At 38.3% G+C, this 23,673-nt stretch overlaps 1 protein-coding gene across 4 annotated transcripts in view; it reads left to right on the top strand.

The window, feature by feature from the left end:
- Positions 1-23,673, top strand: part of LOC124115528 (nucleolin-like) — a 411,866-nt gene that overhangs the window by 212,678 nt on the left and 175,515 nt on the right. For 3 of the 4 annotated variants that reach the window (XM_046476553.2, XM_046476552.2, XM_048387093.1), the window contains exon 7: positions 20,868-21,019. The exons of the other annotated variant lie outside the window; for it this stretch is intronic. In XM_046476553.2, the coding sequence (XP_046332509.1) occupies positions 20,868-21,019 (152 nt within the window). The remainder of the gene's footprint in view (positions 1-20,867; positions 21,020-23,673) is intronic. 4 annotated transcript variants of the gene reach the window in all.

Here is a 23,673-nt window from a genome sequence, read left to right as displayed (position 1 = left end):
CCACAATGGTTTTTGTCAGAGAATTGAAGGCTATGGCAAAGCAACGTGGTCTACATGGATATTCTCGAATGAGAAAAGCTGAATTGATCGATTTACTCGGTTTGGAATACAACAAACCCCAGACTGTTAGAGAACTCAAAGCTCAAGCAAAAAACAGTGGGCTGAGAGGTTATTCTCGAATGAGAAGAGCTGAATTGATCGCTTTACTAGATAATAATGATGTTGATGATAAACAACAACAACAAGAATTAATATTTGTACCCATATCCGCCGGCTTTGGTCAATATCTAAGAGGTTGGAAGATGGATACTAATTCCAACATGGATGTTAATGATGTTAAGCCCATCATATCGAGCAAAATTAACGAGGAGTTAGATGATTTACATAGTATAAAATACCAGCTGACGATAAAAATGTCATTGAGTAAAAGTAACGCAGACGATAGCACTGAATATACCGAACCATATTTCCGAAGCAATCAAGAAGTTATAACCGAATCTGATACTATAAGCTCATCATTAGATACATCAATTCAGAGGATACAGGAAACTTTAGAACGCTGGACTAATAGAGGTTCTGGTTGGGGTGTGGATAAAATCGATAGTTTATATTTAGATATAGCAAATTATATGCCCTTCAAAGGTAGATCTTATATAGATTTACCCCCATATTAAAAGAAGAAAAAAGCCATAATTAATGTAAAAAATAAATCCGATGACTGTTTAAGAATGATGATAAGATCTGCATTGTTCCCCGTAGATTCTAAAATTGCAAATAGACCTTCTAGCTATCCCCAAAACGATGGACTCAGCTTCGATGGTATAGACGAACCTACACCAATATCACAAATTGAAAAGGTGGAAAAGCAAAATAATTTAGCTATAAATGTTTTCGGACATTCTAAAGGAATTGTTGTACACAGGATAAGCTCCGCTCCGGAACATATCCCCAGAATCAATTCATTTCTGATCGAAAAAGATGGAAAATATCATTATACATGGATAAAGAGTTTAAACAGGCTATTATACGATCAAACTAAACATAAGGGAAAGAAATATTTCAGGGTATGGGTACAGCAGACAAGATCTATTAGAAGCGCATAAAGAAGACTGCAGAGGTGTTGGGCAGACCGCTATCAGGATCGATATGCCTAAAGAGGGAAAAAATATATTAAAATTTGAACATTATTGTAATCAAATGCCAGTACCATACGTAATTTACGCCGACTTCAAACCCATAGAAAATAATCAAGATAATAATACGTACAAAACTCAAGAACATATTCCTTGTGGGTTTGGATATATAGTCGTAAGGTATGATGGGAAAACAAACCCGCCCATGATTTACAGAGGTCCCGATGCAGCGGGAAAGTTCCTAGAATATCTACAAAACGAAGAGAGAATAATCAGGGAAAATTTATCGCGTAAGAAACCCATGTGTATGGGGATTCCGTAAGAGATCATTGCCACGTCACGGGTAATTATCGGGGAGCTGCGTATAATGAGTGTAACATGAAACTAAAAATGAATTCTCAAACAATACCCATCCCCGTTGTGTTTCATAACCTTAGAGGATACGATTCACATCTCATCATGCAAGCTATCTCAAAGACCGACGGTTGTTTAACGTGCATTCCTAACAATATGGAAAAATATATATCATTCTAGTTGACTAAAACTATACATTATAGGGACAAGGATGGGAAAGCCAGAATAAAGCAAAGTAATGGGCTTAGATTCATAGACTCTGTACAGTTTCTGTTATCTTCCCTGGACAATTTAGCTAATGCGAACAATCCCGATGACTTTGCGATAACAAATCAATATAACGATAAGATAACTCGTCATTTGTTGCTGAGAAAAGGTGTATATCCTTACGAATATATGGATGATTGGTCTAGATTCGACGAAACTAAATTACCACCCCTTGAATCATTCTATAATAACTTAACAGAAACTAAAATAACCGATGCCGATTATGAACACGCTCTGACGGTCTGGGATAAATTAGGTTGTAAGAATTTAGGTGATTATCACGATCTGTACTTAAAAACCGATGTACTACTCGCCGATATATTCGAGATATTTAGAAAGACATGTTTAAAACAATACGGCTTGGACCCGGCATGGTACTATTCCAGTCCCGGACTATCGTGGGATGCATTGTTGAAGAAGACCAGTGTAGAACTAAAACTACTCACAGATTACGATATGCACTTGTTTATTGAGAAAGGATTAGATTAGTAGGGGGTATATCGATGGTAGCGAAAAGGTATTCTAAGGCTAATAATAAATTAGTGGAAGGATATGATCCGAGTAAACCCGACACGCACATATTATATCTCGACGCCAACAATTTGTACGGATGGGCTATGAGTCAACCTTTACCCACTGGTGGTTTTGAGTTGACTTGGAATATCCAAGTTCATTACATAAAGACCATAACAGTTATCCGCTAGCTCCCGAAAGATTAATGGTTAATAAAGATTGGATGTCGGAATATCAACACTCCTTGATGGGTAAAACAAGGTAAGCTAGCGTAGAAAAACTTGTACCAAATTTGATGGATAAGACCAAATATATAGTTCACTACAGAAATCTCCAGTTATATCTATCATTAGGTATGAAACTTAAGAAAATACATAGAGTTCTAAAGTTTGATCAAAGCCCTTGGATTGAGCCCTATATGAGGTTGAACACAGATTTAAGAAAGATAGCTACCAGCGATTTCGAAAAGAATCTATATAAGCTCATGAATAACTCGGTAATTGGTAAAACTATGGAGAATCTAAGGAAGCGTGTTGATGTTAAATTAGTCAGATCTAATGAGGAAGAAAGACTCAGGAAACTTATAGCCAGTCCGGCTTTTAACAGAAGCAAGATATTCGATAACGACTTAGCCGCGTTGCATATGCAGAAGAGTAATATAAAATTCAACAGACCGGTGTACGTCGGTATGAGTATTCTCGACTTGTCAAAACACTTAATTTATGACTTTTATTACAACGAACTTAAGAAGCAATACGGCGATAGATGCGAGGTGTTATATACCAACACAGATTCTTTGTTGATGGAAATACAAACCGAGGATGTGTATAAAGATATGGCAGAAAAAATAGATATGTACGACACGAGCGATTACCCAAAAGATAATCCACTGCACAGCGTAGTAAATAAAAAGGTATTAGGTAAGATGAAGGATGAATGTGCTGGGACCCCTATAGCTGAGTATGTCGGATTAAGACCTAAGATGTATTCTATAAAGACGTCAGATAATAGAGAGATAAGAAAAGCTAAGGGTGTTAAGAAGTATGTAGTAAAAAAGCATATTAAACACGAACAGTATAAAGAATCATTATTCAACGATAGAACGTTCAAACACGAGATGAACTCTTTAAGAAGTTACAATCATAGGATATATGGATTAAGAATGAACAAGACATCATTATCCCCCTTAGATACAAAGAGATGGATTGATAAGGATGGTGTAACTACCTATGCTTTTGGTTACTTAGGGCGGTAATACTGTATCGTCGGGAACTATGAACAACTCTTCTCGTACAAATGCTCTGCCTGGTCCATCTTTAAGATAATAAAGATAATAGGCCTCCTTCGAGTTCACCGGGCTGGTATAAATATCTTACACTTACTCTATCTGCAAGTTTTTGTTCTTTGCCTCTCCTCGGTGCTGAAGATTCGGAAGTCACGGATTTCATTTTAATCGCATCGGATGGTTTCTTCCCGATTAATCTTGTTACTTCATTATTCAGCGCTGATACAATAGCTGATAATCGTGTCACCATTTCGGTTGATCTTAATCGTTCCGATTTCATTTCGATCGAATACTGATAGCCAAACAAACGTTCCACTAATGTCCGGTTAAATCTTTCGACGATAGCTTGACTACGGTGGGCCTCTTTTTCACCACGCCTGATTTCGACATCGTGCTTTGTTAACAGTTTAGTTATTGATCCCATAAACTCGCGACCGGGATCTTCTTGAGATAACTTAGGTTATTTTAGTGGTCCGCGTTTATATATACGGCTTAGGGCATTAGCTACTTCTGTTTAATCTTTCGAGGTTAATGGCTCAGCCCCTTTGTATCGACTAGCCACATCCACTACGGTTAAAGCGTATTTATACGTTTTGCGTCTTACCTTATCATGGGGAAGAAACAAGAGATCAGCCTGATGAACTTCATTCGTTGTAAAAATATCAAACTTCTTCCTCGGTATATAACGCGGTGCCGGTAAGTATATTTGCCACATCGCTTATTTCTTTAACCAATCCTTGGCCACATCTTTAAATACCTTAGCCGCGGTGGCTAATTTTTTTATTGCTCCTACACCTTTCCAATATCCTTGTGGGCTATAGTAAATTTTATTCATTATTAATTAATATTGATGGGTTTTTTAATACGAATCATGACTATTGTTGAATCACATCATCATTTTTGTATAAAAAATTACATCTGTAGTGGTGGTATAGGTATATAAATCTGGCTCCAGTGGAAGTGGTCCAGAACCCCAATTACCTATAAAAAATTTATATCATAGAAGCATTGATTGACTCCAGGTGGTGGTGAGCTAGAGCCAATTTAACTTAATCTCATGATGATTGTTGAATCGCATAGTCATTTACACATAAAAAATGGCAACTTAATGTCTCTACAGGATATGACCTTCAGAGGAAGGCTGATGCTACATCCTCTACTGACATGGATCAACTCTATACGATCTCACGACCTAGAGTTCCAGACTCAGTTACCTCCCAGATTACTACGAGACTTCCATTTGTGGGAACACAGAGAGCATCCTCTGACTTATCCGACGCCCAAACATCTATTCACAGATGCGTCAGATTCGGGATGGGGAGCCCATATGGAAAACCTCATAGTACAGGGATAGTGGAACACCAGAGAGAGGATCCTACATATCAACTGCAGGGAAATGAAGGCCATCTATTACGCCATCCTGAAATGGAAGATACGTCTTTACCAATCATCCGTTATCATAGCCACGGACAAAACTTCAGTAGTGGCCTATTCTTAGAATTATGAACAATGATAACTATTGTTCGATATTCATTGTGTTGACTCTCTGGACTCAAAGCCTGAAATAAATATTTCAATAATATTGTAATAATATTTCTACTTCTATGATTTTATTTATAAACAATGCATATTCATTTTCTCTCAAAATATTTCTTATTCTGAAAAAAATATTTCTTCTGAAATAGAGAAATTTTAGGAAAATTAATCATAGTGAATAACATTACATGCTACTTTAGAACAATCTTGAAGGTATCAATTCATCTGATAAGTCTTAAACTCAAACAGTATATTCTGTGTTAACACAACAGATGCATCAGTTTAATGACTCAGTGTGTACTGCAGTTCTTTATATCAATGTCACACAGACATTCACTCTTGTTTAAATGAAACAGCTTTGATATTTGTATTATGTATTTAATCATGAAATACTTTGTTTAGTCTGAGCATGCTGAAAACAAACTTTCGCTGGAGTGAAATATATGGCATTATTAAAATCAGGTTAAATATCACGTTTTATCACACCTCCAGTCAGTCTGCCTCCTTGACACTATGGTTTTCTGAGTAAGGTTATGAAGATCACAAAGAAAATAATATATGAATAAAACTTGTATTTTCTTTGTCAAATAAAATCTTTTTCTCATCTTGTGGTTTACTAAAGATGATATTTTGACTTGTAGCTGTGCCACTCATGAAATTAACTTTATCAGATCACAAGATGAGATAAATACATGCTATCATGGTTATTTGACAAGGAAAACAAATTTCCTGTATGTATTTTCATTTTTTTATTTCTTATCTGGATTGAAATAACAACGCGTGTGTGGTCTGACGTTGATTAATGAATAATTTGCATACTCGGATATACAAGGGGCCGACGTATGGTTCTCAGTAGGAAGTGACAACTTGGAGACGATGGCTTGCAGTATATACAGTTTTACTTTATACATGTAGATATATACATACAAAAGACGCTATGTGCCAGGTCAGCACATAGTGGTAGTGGTTGTTGTCTAGGTGCCCCGGAGCACCCAGCCTAACCCTAGCTAGGCTAAGGGTAAGACCTTTCTTTCTTCTTTTTATCCTCTGGACCAAGGCTTATATAGCCAAGGTCACCTGACATTTAGTTAGTAATAAATATAAATGTAAACAGTAATTTATCAGTGACATACTTGCACATCTCGTTCAGGATGGTAGACGGTTGATGAACACAAAAATGGGGATTAACAATTAGGATTAGCATCTTATAAATAACAGCAATTAAGTGTTTCAAGGCATATAGATGTCATGGCTCCAGGGTAATGAGCCTTTGCAATTAAATGGTCTTCAGACAATGGGTGTCATAAATCAGTCCCTATGACAGAAACATCAAAATTATCACACCATTTGACTTGATTAAATTAGACTAAAGTTCTTAAGATGCATTGACTGTTTGCAATGGCCAAATATTACATCATAACAATATAATTATTGACTGTTGACAATGGCCAAATATTACACCATAACAATGTAATTATTGCACATTGACACAGTAAGCACAACTATTATCTAATATTTAAAGCAATATGATTAATAATCAATGATACATTACATGGCATTTGCTTGCACAAAAGAAATCATTTTGTTTTAAAAGTTTCAAAATATGCTTGTGTACATAAAACCAGATGGATTTCACAAACAAACCAAGGGAATGAATGAGTTATGATTGTAATACCCATGGGAATTACACAACATTCATAAAAAAACATTCTGTAAACAGTAATCTCATTCTCTGTTAATGAATTTGAAAAATCTTTACAGACCGTTAAAGAGTTATCTGTTTCTGTACATTATATAAAGATCACATGTAGACTGAACATATTCTGGCCTTTAATCAGTTTGTTTTTTGTTCCATTTCATGACATGATTATTTTGGTACAGAAAAATAAGTAAATATTTTGGTAAAAATATTGTTTACAAAATTGCAGATCAAACTGTGTTTCTCTTTAAATATTTCCACTACTTTTATTTATTAATTAAGTAGAAATGTTTCCCCGCCTGCTATCTCATCTGTCAACATTGACTTTACAATTTACATCAAATACACAACTGATGCAAAAGTCTAATTTGTTTATGATTGTATATTCTTTATAGGTTACAATAAGATAAATAAAAGCAACATATCAATTTAGTTAGTTTCAGACATCTATCTAGATATGGTCAAAGGTCAATATTTTCTACTTACCAAAGACCCAGCTGACTTCAAATACAACAAACTCACACCCTGACTATAAGAAATAAATAAATAGTTTGGGTTAATGGTGTGTAAACAATTAATTATCAACGTTAGAAATTAGCACAAGTCCTATAGTCCTTACCAAACTGCCCAATAGTAAAGGTATCCTAAGGACTAGTAGAAATTGGCCCATTTCAAGGGTTTTTCTATATGTTATATGTCATTCTAAGAACTAGTGGACAAAAACTGTTAGTTTCTTACCCTGATTATTCTTTACACAATGCCTTTAGCATGTGTATGAAGTCTGTGTTCAGCTACTGTAAACTGCACTGGGAGTTACCAGGTGGTCATGGATATTTGAGATTGAAATCACAACAGAATGGCCAGACTCACTTGCTAAATTTATATCAGTTAGGAGACCAGCTAACAGTAGAATATTTTGTCAATGATAAGAACAAGAATAATGTTCAATACTTCTGATAAATGTTGCTGTGACAGTATCGGAATGGGACGCGTGCCTTGTTGACATCGTCGTATGTATCATGTGCTATCCATCTTTCACCTTCTGCACATGGGCGTGGGGTAGCCTAGTGGTTAAAGTGTTTGCTCATTTTGCCGAAGCCTCTGGTTCGATTCCCCACACGGGTACACTGTGTGAAGTCCATGTCTTGTGTCTCCGGCCTTGATATTACGGCGTAAAACCTCACTCACTCACTCACTCACTCACTCACTCACTCACTCACTCACTCACTCACCCACTCACCCACTCACTCACTCACCCACCCACTCACTCACCCACCCACCCTAAGCCTCGCTTTTAAACCGGAAGTAGCGAAGTGTGAAAAAGGTCAATGGTAGAGATTAAATGTCTTATGTGAGATGAGTCTCTTGTCTTATGAAAACACAGAGAATGATGAACAACAAAAAATATGGAACTGGGCAGTTCCATAATTAGGTATGAATGACCATTACTGTCCAATAATCAGTAGCGAGTGTAACCACCCTTTGGCTGGATGACAGATTCTACCCTTCTCCTCATGCCTCCAGTGAGTCTTCTGATACGTTCAAGAGGTTACTGCTTGGTTACATCCAAGAATGTCTCAAACATGTTCCAATGGATTTAAATGGCCAAGGATCAGTGTCAATAGCATATCCTTGCACAAATTCAGTCACAGCAGGAGAACGATGGGGTCTAGCGTTATCATCCATATATGTGTTCCCGTTTACCGGTAATTACCGTTTTTTTATCCCCCCGGCATATAATGCAGGGTGATATAGCGATCAGCCAATCTGTCAGTCTGTCAGTAATCATTTCCTTTTCCGGGGCAGAACTCGAAAACCATTCAGTGTATTTGACTGAATCTTGGCAAATCTATCAGTCACATACTGAAGTGGTGCCTTTTGATATTTTGGGATTTCTCGAATTTTTATTTTTTAATTTTTTTATGGAAAGCTATTGGACATGGATTCCATTGGGGATGGAGTTCATTTCCGGGGCAGAATTTGAAAACCATTCAGTGTATTTGATCAATACCTGAAAGATGTATCAGTCACATGCTGAAATGGTGCCTTTTGCTATTTTGTAATTTTTAGAATTTTTATTTTAGCTATTTAGGAATGTTTAAAAATTTCATTTTTCCATGTATCCATGAACACAATTTAGACCTTGCTGAAGTGGAGGTAGGTGTCGTTTCAACAGTGTTGAATCAAACTTGGACCATGTATTATTCAGGGGTTGAAGTGGAGCCTTTTGCTATTTAGGAATTTAGATATATTTTTTTCCTGTTTCCATGGCAAGAAGTTTGACTTTGACTACATCTTTAAAACTAATAGGTATTCTTCCTTGAAACTATGCACACATATGACCAGTTTGTCATCTTGTGCCTTTTGCTATTTAGGGATTGTGAAAATTTATATTTTTTCCGTTTCCCCGGCAACAAGTTTGACTTTGACTGTTCATGATGATCTGTACCTGACATAGAAATACAAAGTTCCAAATCCCAATTCCATGGTATTGTTTTAATAGCTCAATAACTACTCTTGTACACTGACAGACAGATCAGATAGAAATTCTTCATCAAGTGGACTTAACAGGCAGATAATTTGTTCTTTCGAATTTGTAGGGGCCGATGGATTTGTCATTTGTCTTCTGATGACTCTTGTTTATCGGTAAAATTACCCTGGTAGGCTGGGACTGGTAATTCATGTGCCTGCCGGTCCCAGGTTAACTGATAAAAACTACCTTATAAAATTGTTGTTATAAGTATAAGTATATTTTTCGAACAAAGTCAGCTTGTCTGTTATCATCAGTGTTTCCCTGTTGTCTATTTTTAGTGTAAGGAAATAACATTAAAATGTCTAATTGCAGCGACTTATTCTCAAACCAAAGTGTAATTTCTTTTCAAACCAAAGGGGCATGGGTTGCCCAGTCGTCTAAGGTGCTGCGATTCGCTGTGCAGAGTTGCGTCCCTTGGGACCTCCAGAAACCTATGATTGTTGGTTCGAATCCCTATTTGCCCCGATTATGTTTCTATGTTTGTCAGCACCATACCCATGCTCGTGGGTTTCACCGAAGTGGTAAATGTCTGAGACCTGCATAACTTCCGGCTTTCCTCCCACATTAAGCGTGATATAACTGGAATACTGTTAATAGTGATGTTAAACCCAACTCACTCACTCACTCACACACTTCAAAGCACATGCTCCGAAATTTCGTTCACTGGCGTCATCAAAGCAGACAAAGTTTTTTCAGTGGCAACGCCGAGAATTCCCGGAAATGTACAAATGATGAATAAGTCAGCCAGTGATGGTACTGATTGTGACAGCAGGATTGAAAAGCCCAAAACGGCTACAAAAGGTAAAATGACAAAAATCAGGAAAATTCATGATGACTGGTAAAATGAATTTAGATGGTTATGCCATGAGTCCGTAAAAGAGACAATGTTTTGTAATGTATGTAAGGCAGCAGGGAAGCTGAATGTGTTCACCAAGGGATGATTTAACATGCACAAATCAGCTATAAAAGAGCACAGAGATGGTAACAGTCACCATGTAAGAATTGGAAAACGCAATTACCGATTCTTCGATAGAACCCCTTTCAGATAGCAAACATATCCTGATAACATCATTTCCCCTGCCCCATCATTCTCTTTCATCAGAGTTAACAGCCTAGAGGAGCTGTGATGTTGGGATTGTCAGAAGGGCATATAACATGTGAGAATGTATAAGTAATATGAATATACAAGTAACAAGTGCAAAAGTGAGCGTGGCTCACTAATACCCCCGACCCGCCTAGTGTGTCAGTAGTTACAAATTAAATAGCTAGGATAGGGTTAGGCAGGGTTCCCCCTAGGCTCCAATATCTGAGAGTCACCTTGACTCAGCCTATGAATTTTTGGGAGTCAAAAATATTTTTTGAAAGTCAAATGTTTTATTGTATGATTAATGAAATTAAAAGTGTTCACTGTTAATGTTACACTTAAATTTAAGTATCTTTTAAATATATGTCTTTAGTTTAAGTTAACAAGTGCTAATTAATGTTCTCAGCTGATTGTACTGCAGAGAATTAAAGGATATATGAATGAAAAACAAAGTTTGTTGGTTTTATTTTTTCACAATCTTTAATTACTTCACAGCTCATGAAACAATTTACAGTGACACTAATACAGGATGAATAAATAACATCAGTCTCAACTGTGAGACATAATTTTTAATCAGGGATGGATATTAAAATACATTTCATGTCAGATTATAATTTAATAACTCATTTACATCTTTTATCTAGTTATCTTGTATTATCTATCAACAGTGAAATTGAACTGAAGAATTGTGAACACTCGTAATATTTTCTGGTTGAATACAGTTTATTAGCAACAACAAACATGCCCAAAGCTTTACATATCGTATATACTATATTTATTCGTGTAGAATACACACTCGTGTATAAAACGCACCCCATATTATGGGCAATTAAATCCTGAAAAAAATATCTCTCGTGTATAATATGCACAGACTTTTCTTCAGTCTCATTTCAGGCTGTCATGATCCGTCATCAAAAATAGCATAAAAAATCTGAATTGAATTACGCAAGTTAATCCTGTTGTTACACCATCTGGTAATAAAAATGTGTTCTCTGTATATCTGACCTTATGTTTGTCATCTATTTTATTAATTTTATTTAAAATTTCATTCAATAATGTTTACCTAAATTTCCGTTTACCCCGTTCCATAGGTTCTGCTTAACCACATACCGTGACCGCGCCAAATCACATTATTCACCGCAACAATGATAATATTTTCTTCTGTTTCATTTTTTACGAGTCTACACATCTAGATAAACATATGTCATGGTTAACTTTTTGTGAGAAAATATGCTGAAACATGAAAAACTTTGTCCATTTGCGGAGTTTTCCTTTGTTTACATCACGTGCTGTCATCGAAGCCACACGGAGTGTGAGAGTTATATTGACTTTGATGAATAAATATATTTTGTCGTGTACCCCACAGTCGCACAGTTTTAGTAGCATATCTATATAATTATGCAAAACAATATGTAAAGCCCCCGGCTGTTCTGATTTTAGCGTTTGTTTTAAAACGAGAGAAAAGACATAAATTTTAAGACATTTGCATATATTGTCTTCAGAAAATGTTTATAAATTAAGTTCAGGTGAGTAGTTGTTGTAATATTTTCATATTCCAAAGCTGGTAAACAACAACATAGATATTTTGAAATAGCGTCAGTCATGACGCAGTCATTTCTGGACGTATTTTTCCTTAATTGCGAGTCATATACACAAAAATCCTTCATCAGGGGGAACCCTGGTTAGGGTTTGAAAAATTCATAAAAAAATGGAAAATTAATATAAAAAAAAATAATTCTTTGGACTGTACCCCTTCATATGACACAGATTATATGTAATAAGTTTGAGATGAATCCCCTGAATAGTTTAAGAGAAATCGCGCGGACAAAGTTTTTGGACGGACGTTAGTGTTTGAAAAATTCATAAAAAAATTGAAAATTAATAAAAACAATTTTTTTTCTTTTGACTGCACCCCTCCATATGACACAGATTATATGTACTAAGTTTGAGATGAATCCCCTAAATAGTTTAAGAGAAATGGCGCGGACAAAGTTTTCAGACGGATGTTAGGGTTTTCAGACGGACGGAACCTTGGTATAACTATATACCCCCGACATTTTATCGGGGGTATAATTACAAAATTTAACTTTTTTTTAACTTATCCCATCTCACACTGTGCATTTACACCCGGTTGGATGCTGGGGCGCAAATCCCTAGCCTGTAATAGTCTACAACCGCGAGCTATACACAAGGAAGCTGGTGCTAAACAGTGAAATATAAAATATATAAAACACTGTCTAGTATCATAAAAGACAATAACTTGTGAGTGGGAAAACACACCCCCAAAATAGTGATGCGATATGTTCGTCGGATGTTTGTTTGTTTGTTGTTTAACGCAGCACTCAGCAATATTCCAGCTATATAACGGCAGTCTGTAAATAATCGAGTCTGGACCAGAAAATCCAGTGATTGATAACATGGGCATCGATCCACATGATTGGGATATGATGACATGCATCAACCAAGTCAGTGAGCCTGACCACCCGATCCCGTTAGTAGCCTCTCATAATAAGCATAGTCACCTCTTACGGCAGGCATCTGATGCTGAAGACCGGATCTTCACAGGTCTAATTGGATGTAACAGCATGAAATCGATTGTGTAGCTGTTGTTATGTGTCGATTCCCAAATTGAAAGAGGATTTTAACCCAGACACCTGTACATAAAAGAACTTAGTGTAAAACCAACAAACAACCAACAAGTGGCATCCAATCAACAAATGTATTTCAAAATTAACAAAGTTTGAAATCAATATAAATTGTTGCACAGCAATTACGATGGCAGTGCACAATAGAGTAGTAAAATATTCAATGGAAATATATGATATGATGGCAGTGGTCAGTATCAGATACAAAACTACATTGGTATAGCAAATGTCAGTGATAATGATATACTGTAAATCTTGAAAATAACGCGAGCGTGACTTAAAGGCAAAAAATGCAAATGAGCTTTGTTTGCATTAATTAAAACCTCGCATTTATTTCTTCAACAAGACGGCCTCACTGCACACTTTGGAAAGCGGAATTACCAACTTTAACAGGGTTCGCCCTGACGCAGAAAACCTGCGTATTTGACGCATAAATAATTGAAAATACGCTAAAAATATTTACTACTGCGTCAGTGTTGACGCAATGAAACAGCCATTACAATTAGTAAACTGAGACCTTTCCGTTTGTCAGAAAGAAAAAACAGTGATCCCTAGTTACAACGCTACCTTCGGAGTCCAAATAATTGATGAGCGTTATAGATGATCAGCGGTTAACTCTTTCAACACCGTAGGCCGGTTTTCGGCCAAGAAACATGAGTCCCCAGACACCGTAAGCGGGTTAACCGGCCAAGCCGTAGTCACATCAAAATAGTATATATTTTTATGGACCTACCTGTAATATCATTCATTTATTAAATCTATCACATTTCACAATGTCTGAAATACGTATTCCATTTCAATTTATAATTTTTTATCGATAAATTAAATAAATATTCACTATTTCCCCGCGATGTTGTTGAAAATAAAATTCTCGGACACACATTTCGACAACGGGTCCACATCGAACATGTCAAAGAGCAAAATAAAGGCGTGTTAAACAAATCTTTAAATATATTATACAAAGTAATAAATAAAATCAACAAAAATATATCTAAAAGTAATCAAGCTTACATCTAAGTTATTATTTCCATCTTTTTGTGCGATCGCGTGTAATATAAGACATCTCAGCTTTCGTCGCCTTGAATTCTCGGCTCGGACACGATGTTTAATGCAAAAATATATGCGTGAAAAGTCTTTGTCACAGCTCGTAACCTAGCACGATACATTCACGAAGTTCCATATTTTTAATATGTATCGTGATTTCCTGCTTAAAACGTTCAGAATAACGATTTAACAAAAACCTTTCGCCAACTTCTGAAATTTATCAAACACGAGCTTGGTATCACAGCTGTAATTTGATTGGCTGCCTTAGGTCACGTGCTCAAAATTGACCAATCGCGAAACTTGTAGCAGATTTCGGCAAGAAAGCGTCATTGGAAATCAATTTTATTCCAATGAAATCTCTTGTTATAACTACGAAAAAAACCAGCCGATGTTACGAGCGTGTAGATAAAGGAATAAGCTTTCTAGCGATGTTTCATTTGCCATTCTTCGACGAACGTGTTATTCATACGAAGCCTCGAAAACGGGGGTATTTCTTCTTGTTACTGAGCAGACAGCCGCTGTTATCGGGAAATGGGTATAATTCTTTTTAAAATGATTTTCCAATTACGTAAACAATGAAAATAAAACAGAAATAGGTGAGTGGATTTTATGAAATCTTATATTTGCCGAAAATCGTCAAGTTTTCGCTTCCTTGGTCCTTAATCTGGATGTTAACAACGTATTAGCTTACATTTTTTTATTTACAACGAACTTAATTAAGTTGTAAATGCATTATTTTCTATAATGTGAAAAACATAACTTTCATATTTATAAACCATAGGATCAGACCTTTCAAATGGTGTATAACATGTAGTGGCAAATATGTTTTACAAGCAGGTATTTTCTTTGATAAATGTTGGCTTCATCTATCACACAAGAGTCTCTGGGAACTCGGTGTCCCAGCAGTAAACACTTCTGTTTGACTGGTGTTGAAAGAGTTAACAAAGGTCGAGTCGCAGGTGGTAGACGACCAACACAACAGTATACATGCTCTGCCTAGTACCTATCACGATCTACGTTGCACTTTTCACAGTTTCCAAAAAGATTAGAATAGAAGTTATTTATGATTCATAGTGTAAAAAAAGATTTATCGAGTATTAGGCCCAATATACTTGACTTTGTGAATCAAAGATATTTATGTTACAGTTAAAATAATGAAGAATATAAAAAGTTAAAATCTTACCTTGTTTATGTTTACTTAATTTTTCATCCTGATAGCGAGATTCTGAGATTAGTTAATATGACTCCCAAAAATTGATGAATGACTCCTAATCTGAAAAGTTGGGGGTCATAATGACTCCCAATTTTTAATGTCTAGGGCAAACCCTGCTTTAATATAAACACAAACACAGTTTATTGAGCAGTATTTGTAACAAGTATATAACAATGTAATTCATAGAATAGAAATTACACAATAGGCACCCGGTGAGTTATTACTGCTGGGGTCAAAAGTTCTACTCACTCGTGTCAAACAAGGCATCGAGTGCACAAGCAGTCCACACAGACGCCACACATGCAACACTGTGTCAAAGGCCGACACTAACGTGCACCAATATGCTTCATCATTTATCTTCAGATCTACAGCCTTTGTCTTGTCATCTGCCTTCAAGTTTGTTGACACCTTCTCCGCATACCAATCAGTGAACTGTTAGTTCAATTATTTATTATTGGCCTTGAACTTCCTTATGCCAGTCAACAGAATTTAAGAAATAAACGACTCATGCGCCCCTCACATCGATCCTCACGCTGATCATCTGTACCTTTTCTCCAAATACTGATTGTCATATCTCTTCCACTTTTGGATGCGATCATTTGGTTACTGTGTTTATCTACATCTATGGGGAACAACTTACTAGATTCTTTCCTCTTAAAAATAATGTCATCCTATATATGACATCATCAATTAGTGAGCGCATATTCGAATCTAAAAAAATGTCGTAATGTTAGAACAATGTTTTATGGTGAAAAAAAACACGCTTCGTTCTTCATTGTTCTTTGCTATTTATCACGTAGATATCTGATATAAACATATAAACTGGGTGTTGTTAGGAAAAAAATTCATCTACTCAACGCTAATAAATGGTGCTTTTTGCTGTTCGGTTGGATTTATGTAAGGATGTGTATCAATCCACTTGGGAGGGGAGGGAGTCCCATTTTGGCTCGGGGTCAGCAGTCGCATTAATTTGTAGACACATTATTGCAAGATTTACAGTATATTCACCAAGCGGCGACAGTAGTCAAGCTTCCGAGAAAGGCAGGGAATTTAGGGATGATGTGTGATCTTCACATAAGAGGTGGTTCCAAACTGATGAAATGTGTGAGAGATACAAAGACATGCTCTTGTCCTACCTGGCTACTTGATATTTCTACACACTGCACTCTAAACAAAGAATATTCCAAATGTTTCTATAACATACTATCATCATCTGAGGTATACCAGACCTGAAGTTTACACACCACACTAGCATCCAAATATTGTAGCTTCCTGACGACTGATTGCATTAAATAGTACTACATTCCTGATGAGTAATCACTGTTTAAACACAATGCAATGAGCGTCTACTCAACAGAGCGTCTCAACAGAAACTATGTAACACACTTACAATCATTGTTAAACAATAAAATTCACTGCAATATAACACTGTAAAGAACAAGAGATACAACATAGACTTATAATAGATCCAAAAGGGTCCCAGTCAATCGATTCTACAAAACAGGACACAACATTAGCTCCCATGGTCAATAGAGCGCACCTGCTCGGCATCTCCTTTAACTCTTTGTCAAAGCTATCAATCACGCCTCTATTGCAGTGTACATGCAGTCACAATTTTCTCTGTATTGTGTGGAATATTCCTCTTGCTCGAGCAAAATTATTTCATGATCAACAGCATGCATATTAAGCATCATTAGTTTATTCAACCTCCTTTGACAGGCTGTGTGGATTTGATTCTGAACGCTGAACCCACGCTCTGCAGGTAAGCTGCTTTACTGGAATAGTGATTGCAATGGCAGCCAGTCGTGCAAAGTCGGGGAATGTGTCAGCATATTCATTTATCAGGACCTGGCATGCATTCGCAAAAGAAACAGTGCCAAGGCCAGCTACAGCTTGCTTGAATTGCTGGAAATCTCTTTTGCAATGATCTCGATTGAGCAGGTGTGCTGTGACATCATTATCATCTGGACCACTGACTGGGCTGAAGTGATTCAGAATTATGTGAAGGGATTCCCCTCCGTGTGCGGTACTGAAGCACTTGTGGGTACCTCGAGGTATCAGAACGATGTCCAGTGACCGCAAGACACTAAGACCATCAGCAGGAAAAAGATTGCGTAATGATTGAATCAAATCTTCAATAAAACCCACTCGTTTGTCTTGAAAGGCAATGACAGACATCGGATCTGAGTATGTCAACTTGACACCATGAAAATCACTATCAATTACATTCTCCTTCAAATGCTTTTCATGTTTACCAGTTTCATCCAATAAAGCTTGTAGGCATCCAATAGTTGACTCCACCATTGGCTGTATCATAGCTAGGTTCAGGTTGTCCTTGGTGACGGTGACAAGTTTTTCCATGTACTGCAGAAAATCAGACAACATGTACGTAGTCGCAACAAATGAAAATGTTTTCAATGTATTTACCGCCACTGTGTTGTTACGCTGGGCTGCCTCTTCTTCTTTTTCAATGACTAAAGCTGACCAATTCAATCTCGTAGAAGTAACAGCTCAAATCAGCAACAACCACCTTACAGTACAGGGCTGTTTGACACTGGAGAATACTGTGTCGTCCTAAACTGTACAAAGTTCTTTTAATACTGTGTCGCAGTTTAAGCACGTCATTGATTGTTGTACAGTAATCCGATATGCACTTTGATAGTTTAGCTGCATCCTGCGACCTCAGTCTCAGTCTCTCAATAACACCACTCCTGATGCTGGTCATAACGCTTGCCTCGTCAGATCCCAAACCAATTATTTGGTTCATTGGCATACCCCACTTCTCCATCGCATCTCTGATCTTTGCAGTTATTATTTCTGCTGTTCCCGCATGAATGGTATAGTTTCCAAGAAATATTGTCTCTGCTTTGCTGCCATTTACCGTACGGGCAAAAATTATCAGTTTTTCAACAGTATACGGATTCTTTGCCTATTGTGTGTACAGTTTCTATACCAATAGGAGAGGTGCAGTACATAGTTTGATTTCGATAAGCAGATTTTCTGAGAAAATATTGAATTTTTTTTCATGCTTTGAACTAAGAAATATGTTGGTTCAAAGTCGGGGTTATTAGTGAGCCCTGCTCACTTTTTGTCTTGTTTCTACACAAATCTATATGTACCTGTTTCTTAGCTTGGCTCGATTCCAGGGATTTGCAATGTCCCATGACATTGCAAGACAGATTACCATAAGTAAACAAAGCAGATGACAGTAACATATGACAAGCATGTGATAGAGATTCTGTTTATATCAAATTCAAAAGCAGGGCAGATGATAATTTGAAATGATGCGCCATTGTTATAATGTGTTTCATACAAAAGACCCACCACCAATACAGTAATCGCCATTACTAATTTCAACTGAATTTACACAAAGTGTAAACTTATCGTTGGAAAATGTCCCATAATTATCCCCCACCAGCAAGTGGGGCGGGGGAGTTTGTCAGTCGGTCCGTCCATCCGTCTGGTTCTGAAAGAGGACAAATTTTCTCAAAAACAATTTAAGTAAGAGAAATGAAATTTTGCACACTGGTGTTACTGGTCATGATCTCAAATGAGTTCGAAAATTGATGTTGTAAATTCAAGTTTGACAGAGTTATGGCCCTTGCTCCATGATTTTCAACTTAAAGTATACTATGTGAAATTAGGACAAGTTTTCTCAGAAACAACTGAAGTTTCATGAATGAAACTGGGCATGCTTATCTAAGAGATACTTGTCAAGACTGAGTTCGACAATTGGTCCCGTAAATTATTTGTTTACAGAGTTGTGGCCCTTATCCCATGTTATTTTACTTTGTGCATATTTTGTGCAGTGGGGACAAGGTTTCTCTGAAACTACTGAAGTGAGTGAGTGTATATGGTTTTACGCTGTTTGTAGCAATATTCCAGCAATATCGCGACGGGAGACACCAGAAATGAAACTACTGAAGCTACAAGAATGAAAGGTTGCATGCTTATCTGAGAGATACTTGTCAAGACTGAGTTAAAAAATTGGTCCCGTCAATTAATTGTTCACAAGAGTTATGGCCTTCAATCAATGTTATTTGTGCAATGGGGGCAAGTTTTCTCAGAAAAGAGATACTTAACAAGACTGAGTTATTTTTTTACATAGAAAGGGCCTTTTGTTTGAATTAATTTCACATTTAATAATTTTTTCTGGTGAAAAAAAGTTGCCCAAGTGCCTATTTCTTCTTAAGGCTTTATGGGGCTCTTTTTTTATCCCCCGCCGCGCGAAAGCGCGAAGCGGGGGATATAGTATTCACGACCGTCCGTACGTCCGTCCCACCTGTTTGTTGCCGCGATATCTCAAGAACTAAACACTGGATTGTCTTCATATTTGGAACTATGGTGTATATACAGACTCCGCAGACACTAGTCGGTTTTGGTGACCTTGATCCCATTTTCAAGGTCACAGCAGACAAATCTGCTTTTAGAGTTGGAAAACGGTGTTGCCGCGATATCTCAAGAACTAAACACTGTATTGTCTTCATATTTGGAACTATGGTGTATTATACAGACTCCGCAGACACCAGTCGGTTTTGGTGACCTTGATCCCATTTTCAAGGTCACAGCAGACAAATCTGCTTTTAGAGTTGGAAAACGGTGTTGCCGCGATATCTCAAGAACTAAACACTGGATTGTCTTCATATTTGGAACTATGGTGTATATACAGACACCGCAGACACCAGTCGGTTTTGGTGACCTTGACCCCATTTTCAAGGTCACAGCAGGCAAATCTGCTTTTGGAGTTGGAAAACGGTGTTGCCGCGATATCTTAAGAACTAAACACTGGATTGTCTTCATATTTGGAACTATAGTGTATATACAGACTCCGCAGACACCAGTCGGTTTTGGTGACCTTGATCCCATTTTCAAGGTCACAGCAGGCAAATCTGCTTTTAGAGTTGGAAAACGGTGTTGCCGCGATATCTCAAGAACTAAACCTCTCGATTGTCTTCATATTTGGAACTATGGTGTATATACAGACACCAGTCGGTTTTGGTGACCTTGACCCCATTTTCAAGGTCACAGCAGGCAAATCTGCTTTTGGAGTTAGAAAACGATGTTGCCGCGATATCTCAAGAACTAATCGCTGGATTGTCTTCATATTTGGAACTATAGTGTATATACAGACACCGCATACACCTGTCAGATTTGGTGACCTTGACCCCATTTTCAAGGTCACAGCAGGCAAATCTGTTTTTGGAGTTGGAAAACGGTGTTGCCACAATATCTCAAGAACTAATCGCTGGATTGTCTTCATATTTGGTACTATGGTGTATATGGCGGGGGATATTTCGTCACTCTGTGACAAATACTTGTATAGTTTATTTTCACAACAATATGAACAAACAAACTTTTAATGTGCCTCATGGCGGGGGATAGTGATAAAGTTGTTTTCGTGTTGAATTTTGCAATAACCCAGTCACAGTTGAGCACCAATCCGAGAGAATGTATGTTGCTCCTACAAATATTGTCTACTTCCAGTGATTTTTATATGCATATCAAACTTTCAATGTATGTATGAGTTTCTGTTTTCGACTATACAATTATTCTTTTTGTAGGTATGCCTACTTAGTGTTTTCATCGGAGACCATTGCAGAAAAGCACTACAAGTTATTTCAACACAAGACTTTGAAGGGCCAAAGTTTTATAGTTGACTTTGTAGGCCGGAAAAGTAAGGTCTTCACCAAGGGTTCTGCATCAAAGCAATCAGGTACTGTGTAGCATTTGTAAGAATAACCTCCAAGTGATTGTTTAAGGTTTTGTCTGAATTTGACCGCCTCCACATGGATTCTGTCCGCCAGAAGTAGATCGGTTTATCACAGTAGTTATGGGCTAGTTGTCCATTCAAAATTGCAGAACACAACTTTCTCAAAAAGAGCACCATTCCCAAAAGGCATGTAGATATGTGGTTTATTTTCTGAATATGTTTGCATAATCAGTCGTTGATGTTTGGCCAATCACTTCCAAGTAGCATTGACATATAATATAAACTTCCTTTCCTCAGCCTCGGTTATTTTCTGAAGCATAGTTTTTTATGTTGTGTGTCCAAAAATTATTTTTTTAATTAAAAGTGCATTTTCAATCATAGAGGAGTCATGTTAAAATCTAAGGAGCCACATTAATTGAGGATTACAACTTATAAAATTTTAAATGTTTAAACTTATCCTATCTCACACTTTGCATTTCTCCCTTCTTCTTCGATCCTATGTGGGAACGTGCTTGAATCATGTTTCCAGCTTCTAAAACTAAAAATAGCCACCCAAGCCCCCCCTGCATCTCCATGGTTACGTCCAAAAGGTAGGTCAATTACGTGTCAATCAGCGCTCTTGCTCACAGGTTCGACGTTTGCGCTCACAGGATCGGAGATCTCGCTTACAGGATCGGCATTCTCGATCGAGTTTCCATGAGTGTCATTGTTCCCGCTCCCGATCGTCTTCGACTAACGGTAGAGACCGGTTATCAATCATTGACTACCACCATAGCGGCTACCCTCACGGGACCTTTTCGGCGGTGGATACCTACGCGGCCTGTCATAGAGGATGGGTTACCTACCCGATCTACCATGATTCTTATTACCAGCTTCCCGGATATGCTCACGGTTTCCTGACTACCGCTCTTCTGCCGGCTTCACCTACCGACCTCACAGTTCACAGGATCGGCGTTTGTTGTCGTATAAAGAACGTGATCGTCGAATTCATTTTCAGAGCCGTTCTCCTTTGGCGCACAGATCGCCGGAGCATAATCCTTCTAGGTGGGCTCCTCCCGACCTTTGTCAACCTATCCTACCCATGAGTAGGGATCACAGGTATCAACAACAGGCTTCAGAACCATCATTTTATTCTCTTATGAAAGCAATATCCACTGTCCATCTTCACCGTTCGGATCCTTCATCGACTCCTCAACCTACTGATCAAGTTCCGGTTCCAGTTGTCTCCCGTTCGACCCCTCCCGGCTCGGGTGGTACGCCCTCTACTTTTGGCGAACCCAATTTCCTGGCTCAACAAATTGACAGTTCATGCCCGTCAGGCGTTCTTGACGATCCTGTGTCAACGCCTTCCTCTGTTGGGAGTTATGAACCAGCGGACCCTGAATCAGTCTTGCATTGGATAGCTGATAAACTGCAGTTACAGTTGACGACTTCGGCTGCGGATAGGTTCTCTGGATTCTCAGTTCCATCGGCTAGTTCGTCCAAGATTACGCTCCCTCCAAGACCGGTCTTACTGGACATTAACTCTAACCTAGACACGGCTTTCGCGTCCTTTCGTCGACTTCGGGATCGTCTCCATATCCCCTGCTTCATCCTTGAAGACACAGGCACTCATGGCATGTCTACTATGGTCGTCTCCCCCGAGATTGACAGTGACGTTTCTACTCTGTCTCAGAAGCGCTCAACCTCGTCTTACGTGGTTGAAGATCGGGACCTAACGCACTTGAATACCACAGTCCGCAGAGCCCTCCCACTGGTGTCTACTATTTTGTCAGCCATGGACGCACTCTACCGTCTCTCTCTCCACTCATTCCCAAGAAGATGCCTTTACTCGGGGATTTATCAACCTTACACAAGACAAGCTTACGCAGATTTTGGACCTCGTCACTCACCACGCCGGCTTCATGACGGCTCTTCGTCGCTGTGGTGTGCTACAACATTCTTCCTGGGATGACCAATTTAAGGCCAAACTGTATCAGCAGCCCTGGTCTTCCCGCTCCTTGTTTGCTGATGCAATACAACAGATCGCACAGGACGTGCAGAGAGATTCTAGCCTTCAGGTCAGGGCGGACCTTCTACGTCTCCAAGAAAGATGATTGGAGGATCAACAGAAAAAGGATCGCCACTCGCCTTCACAATGCATCTTCTCAGACAACTTGGCTGGCTAATCACTGAACAAGTCGGAACTCATTCCCATTCAACCATTAGCACTTCAACAGCCGCTTCAACTGCGCAAATGGCAACAACTCCTGGGCCTCCTAACATGAGCGCAGGCCCTCACTGTACAGGGTCGACTTCATTTGCGACCTCTCCAATATTTCTTGCGCCCTTTATCAGGATCAACGATTGTCACAGACGGATTTCTCTACCGCTCAATCTCCACCCTCATCTTCAATGGTGGCTGGTCGCGTCGAACGTTTGCGACGGGGTCTCCTTGACGCCATTCGTCCCGTCCCTCCATCTGTTCGTCGACACTTCAACCGTCGGTTGGTGACACATTTTCAAGATCAGCAAGTAGCAGGGCGGTGGTCCGATGTAGAACGTTGCCTTCACATCAACAATCTCGAGTTCAAGGCAACAATTCTTGCGATTTCGCATTGGTCGGACCTCCTCCGGTCCTCCGCCCTCATGATCCAGTCAGACAACGCAGCAGTGGT

This window comes from Haliotis rufescens, unplaced genomic scaffold (genome assembly GCF_023055435.1).
Source record: "Haliotis rufescens isolate VD_foot unplaced genomic scaffold, xgHalRufe1.0.p SCAF_65, whole genome shotgun sequence".
Lineage (NCBI taxonomy): Eukaryota > Metazoa > Mollusca > Gastropoda > Lepetellida > Haliotidae > Haliotis > Haliotis rufescens.
The sequence above is the reverse complement of the archived record's forward strand: the minus strand, read 5'-3'. Positions and strand labels throughout refer to the sequence as shown.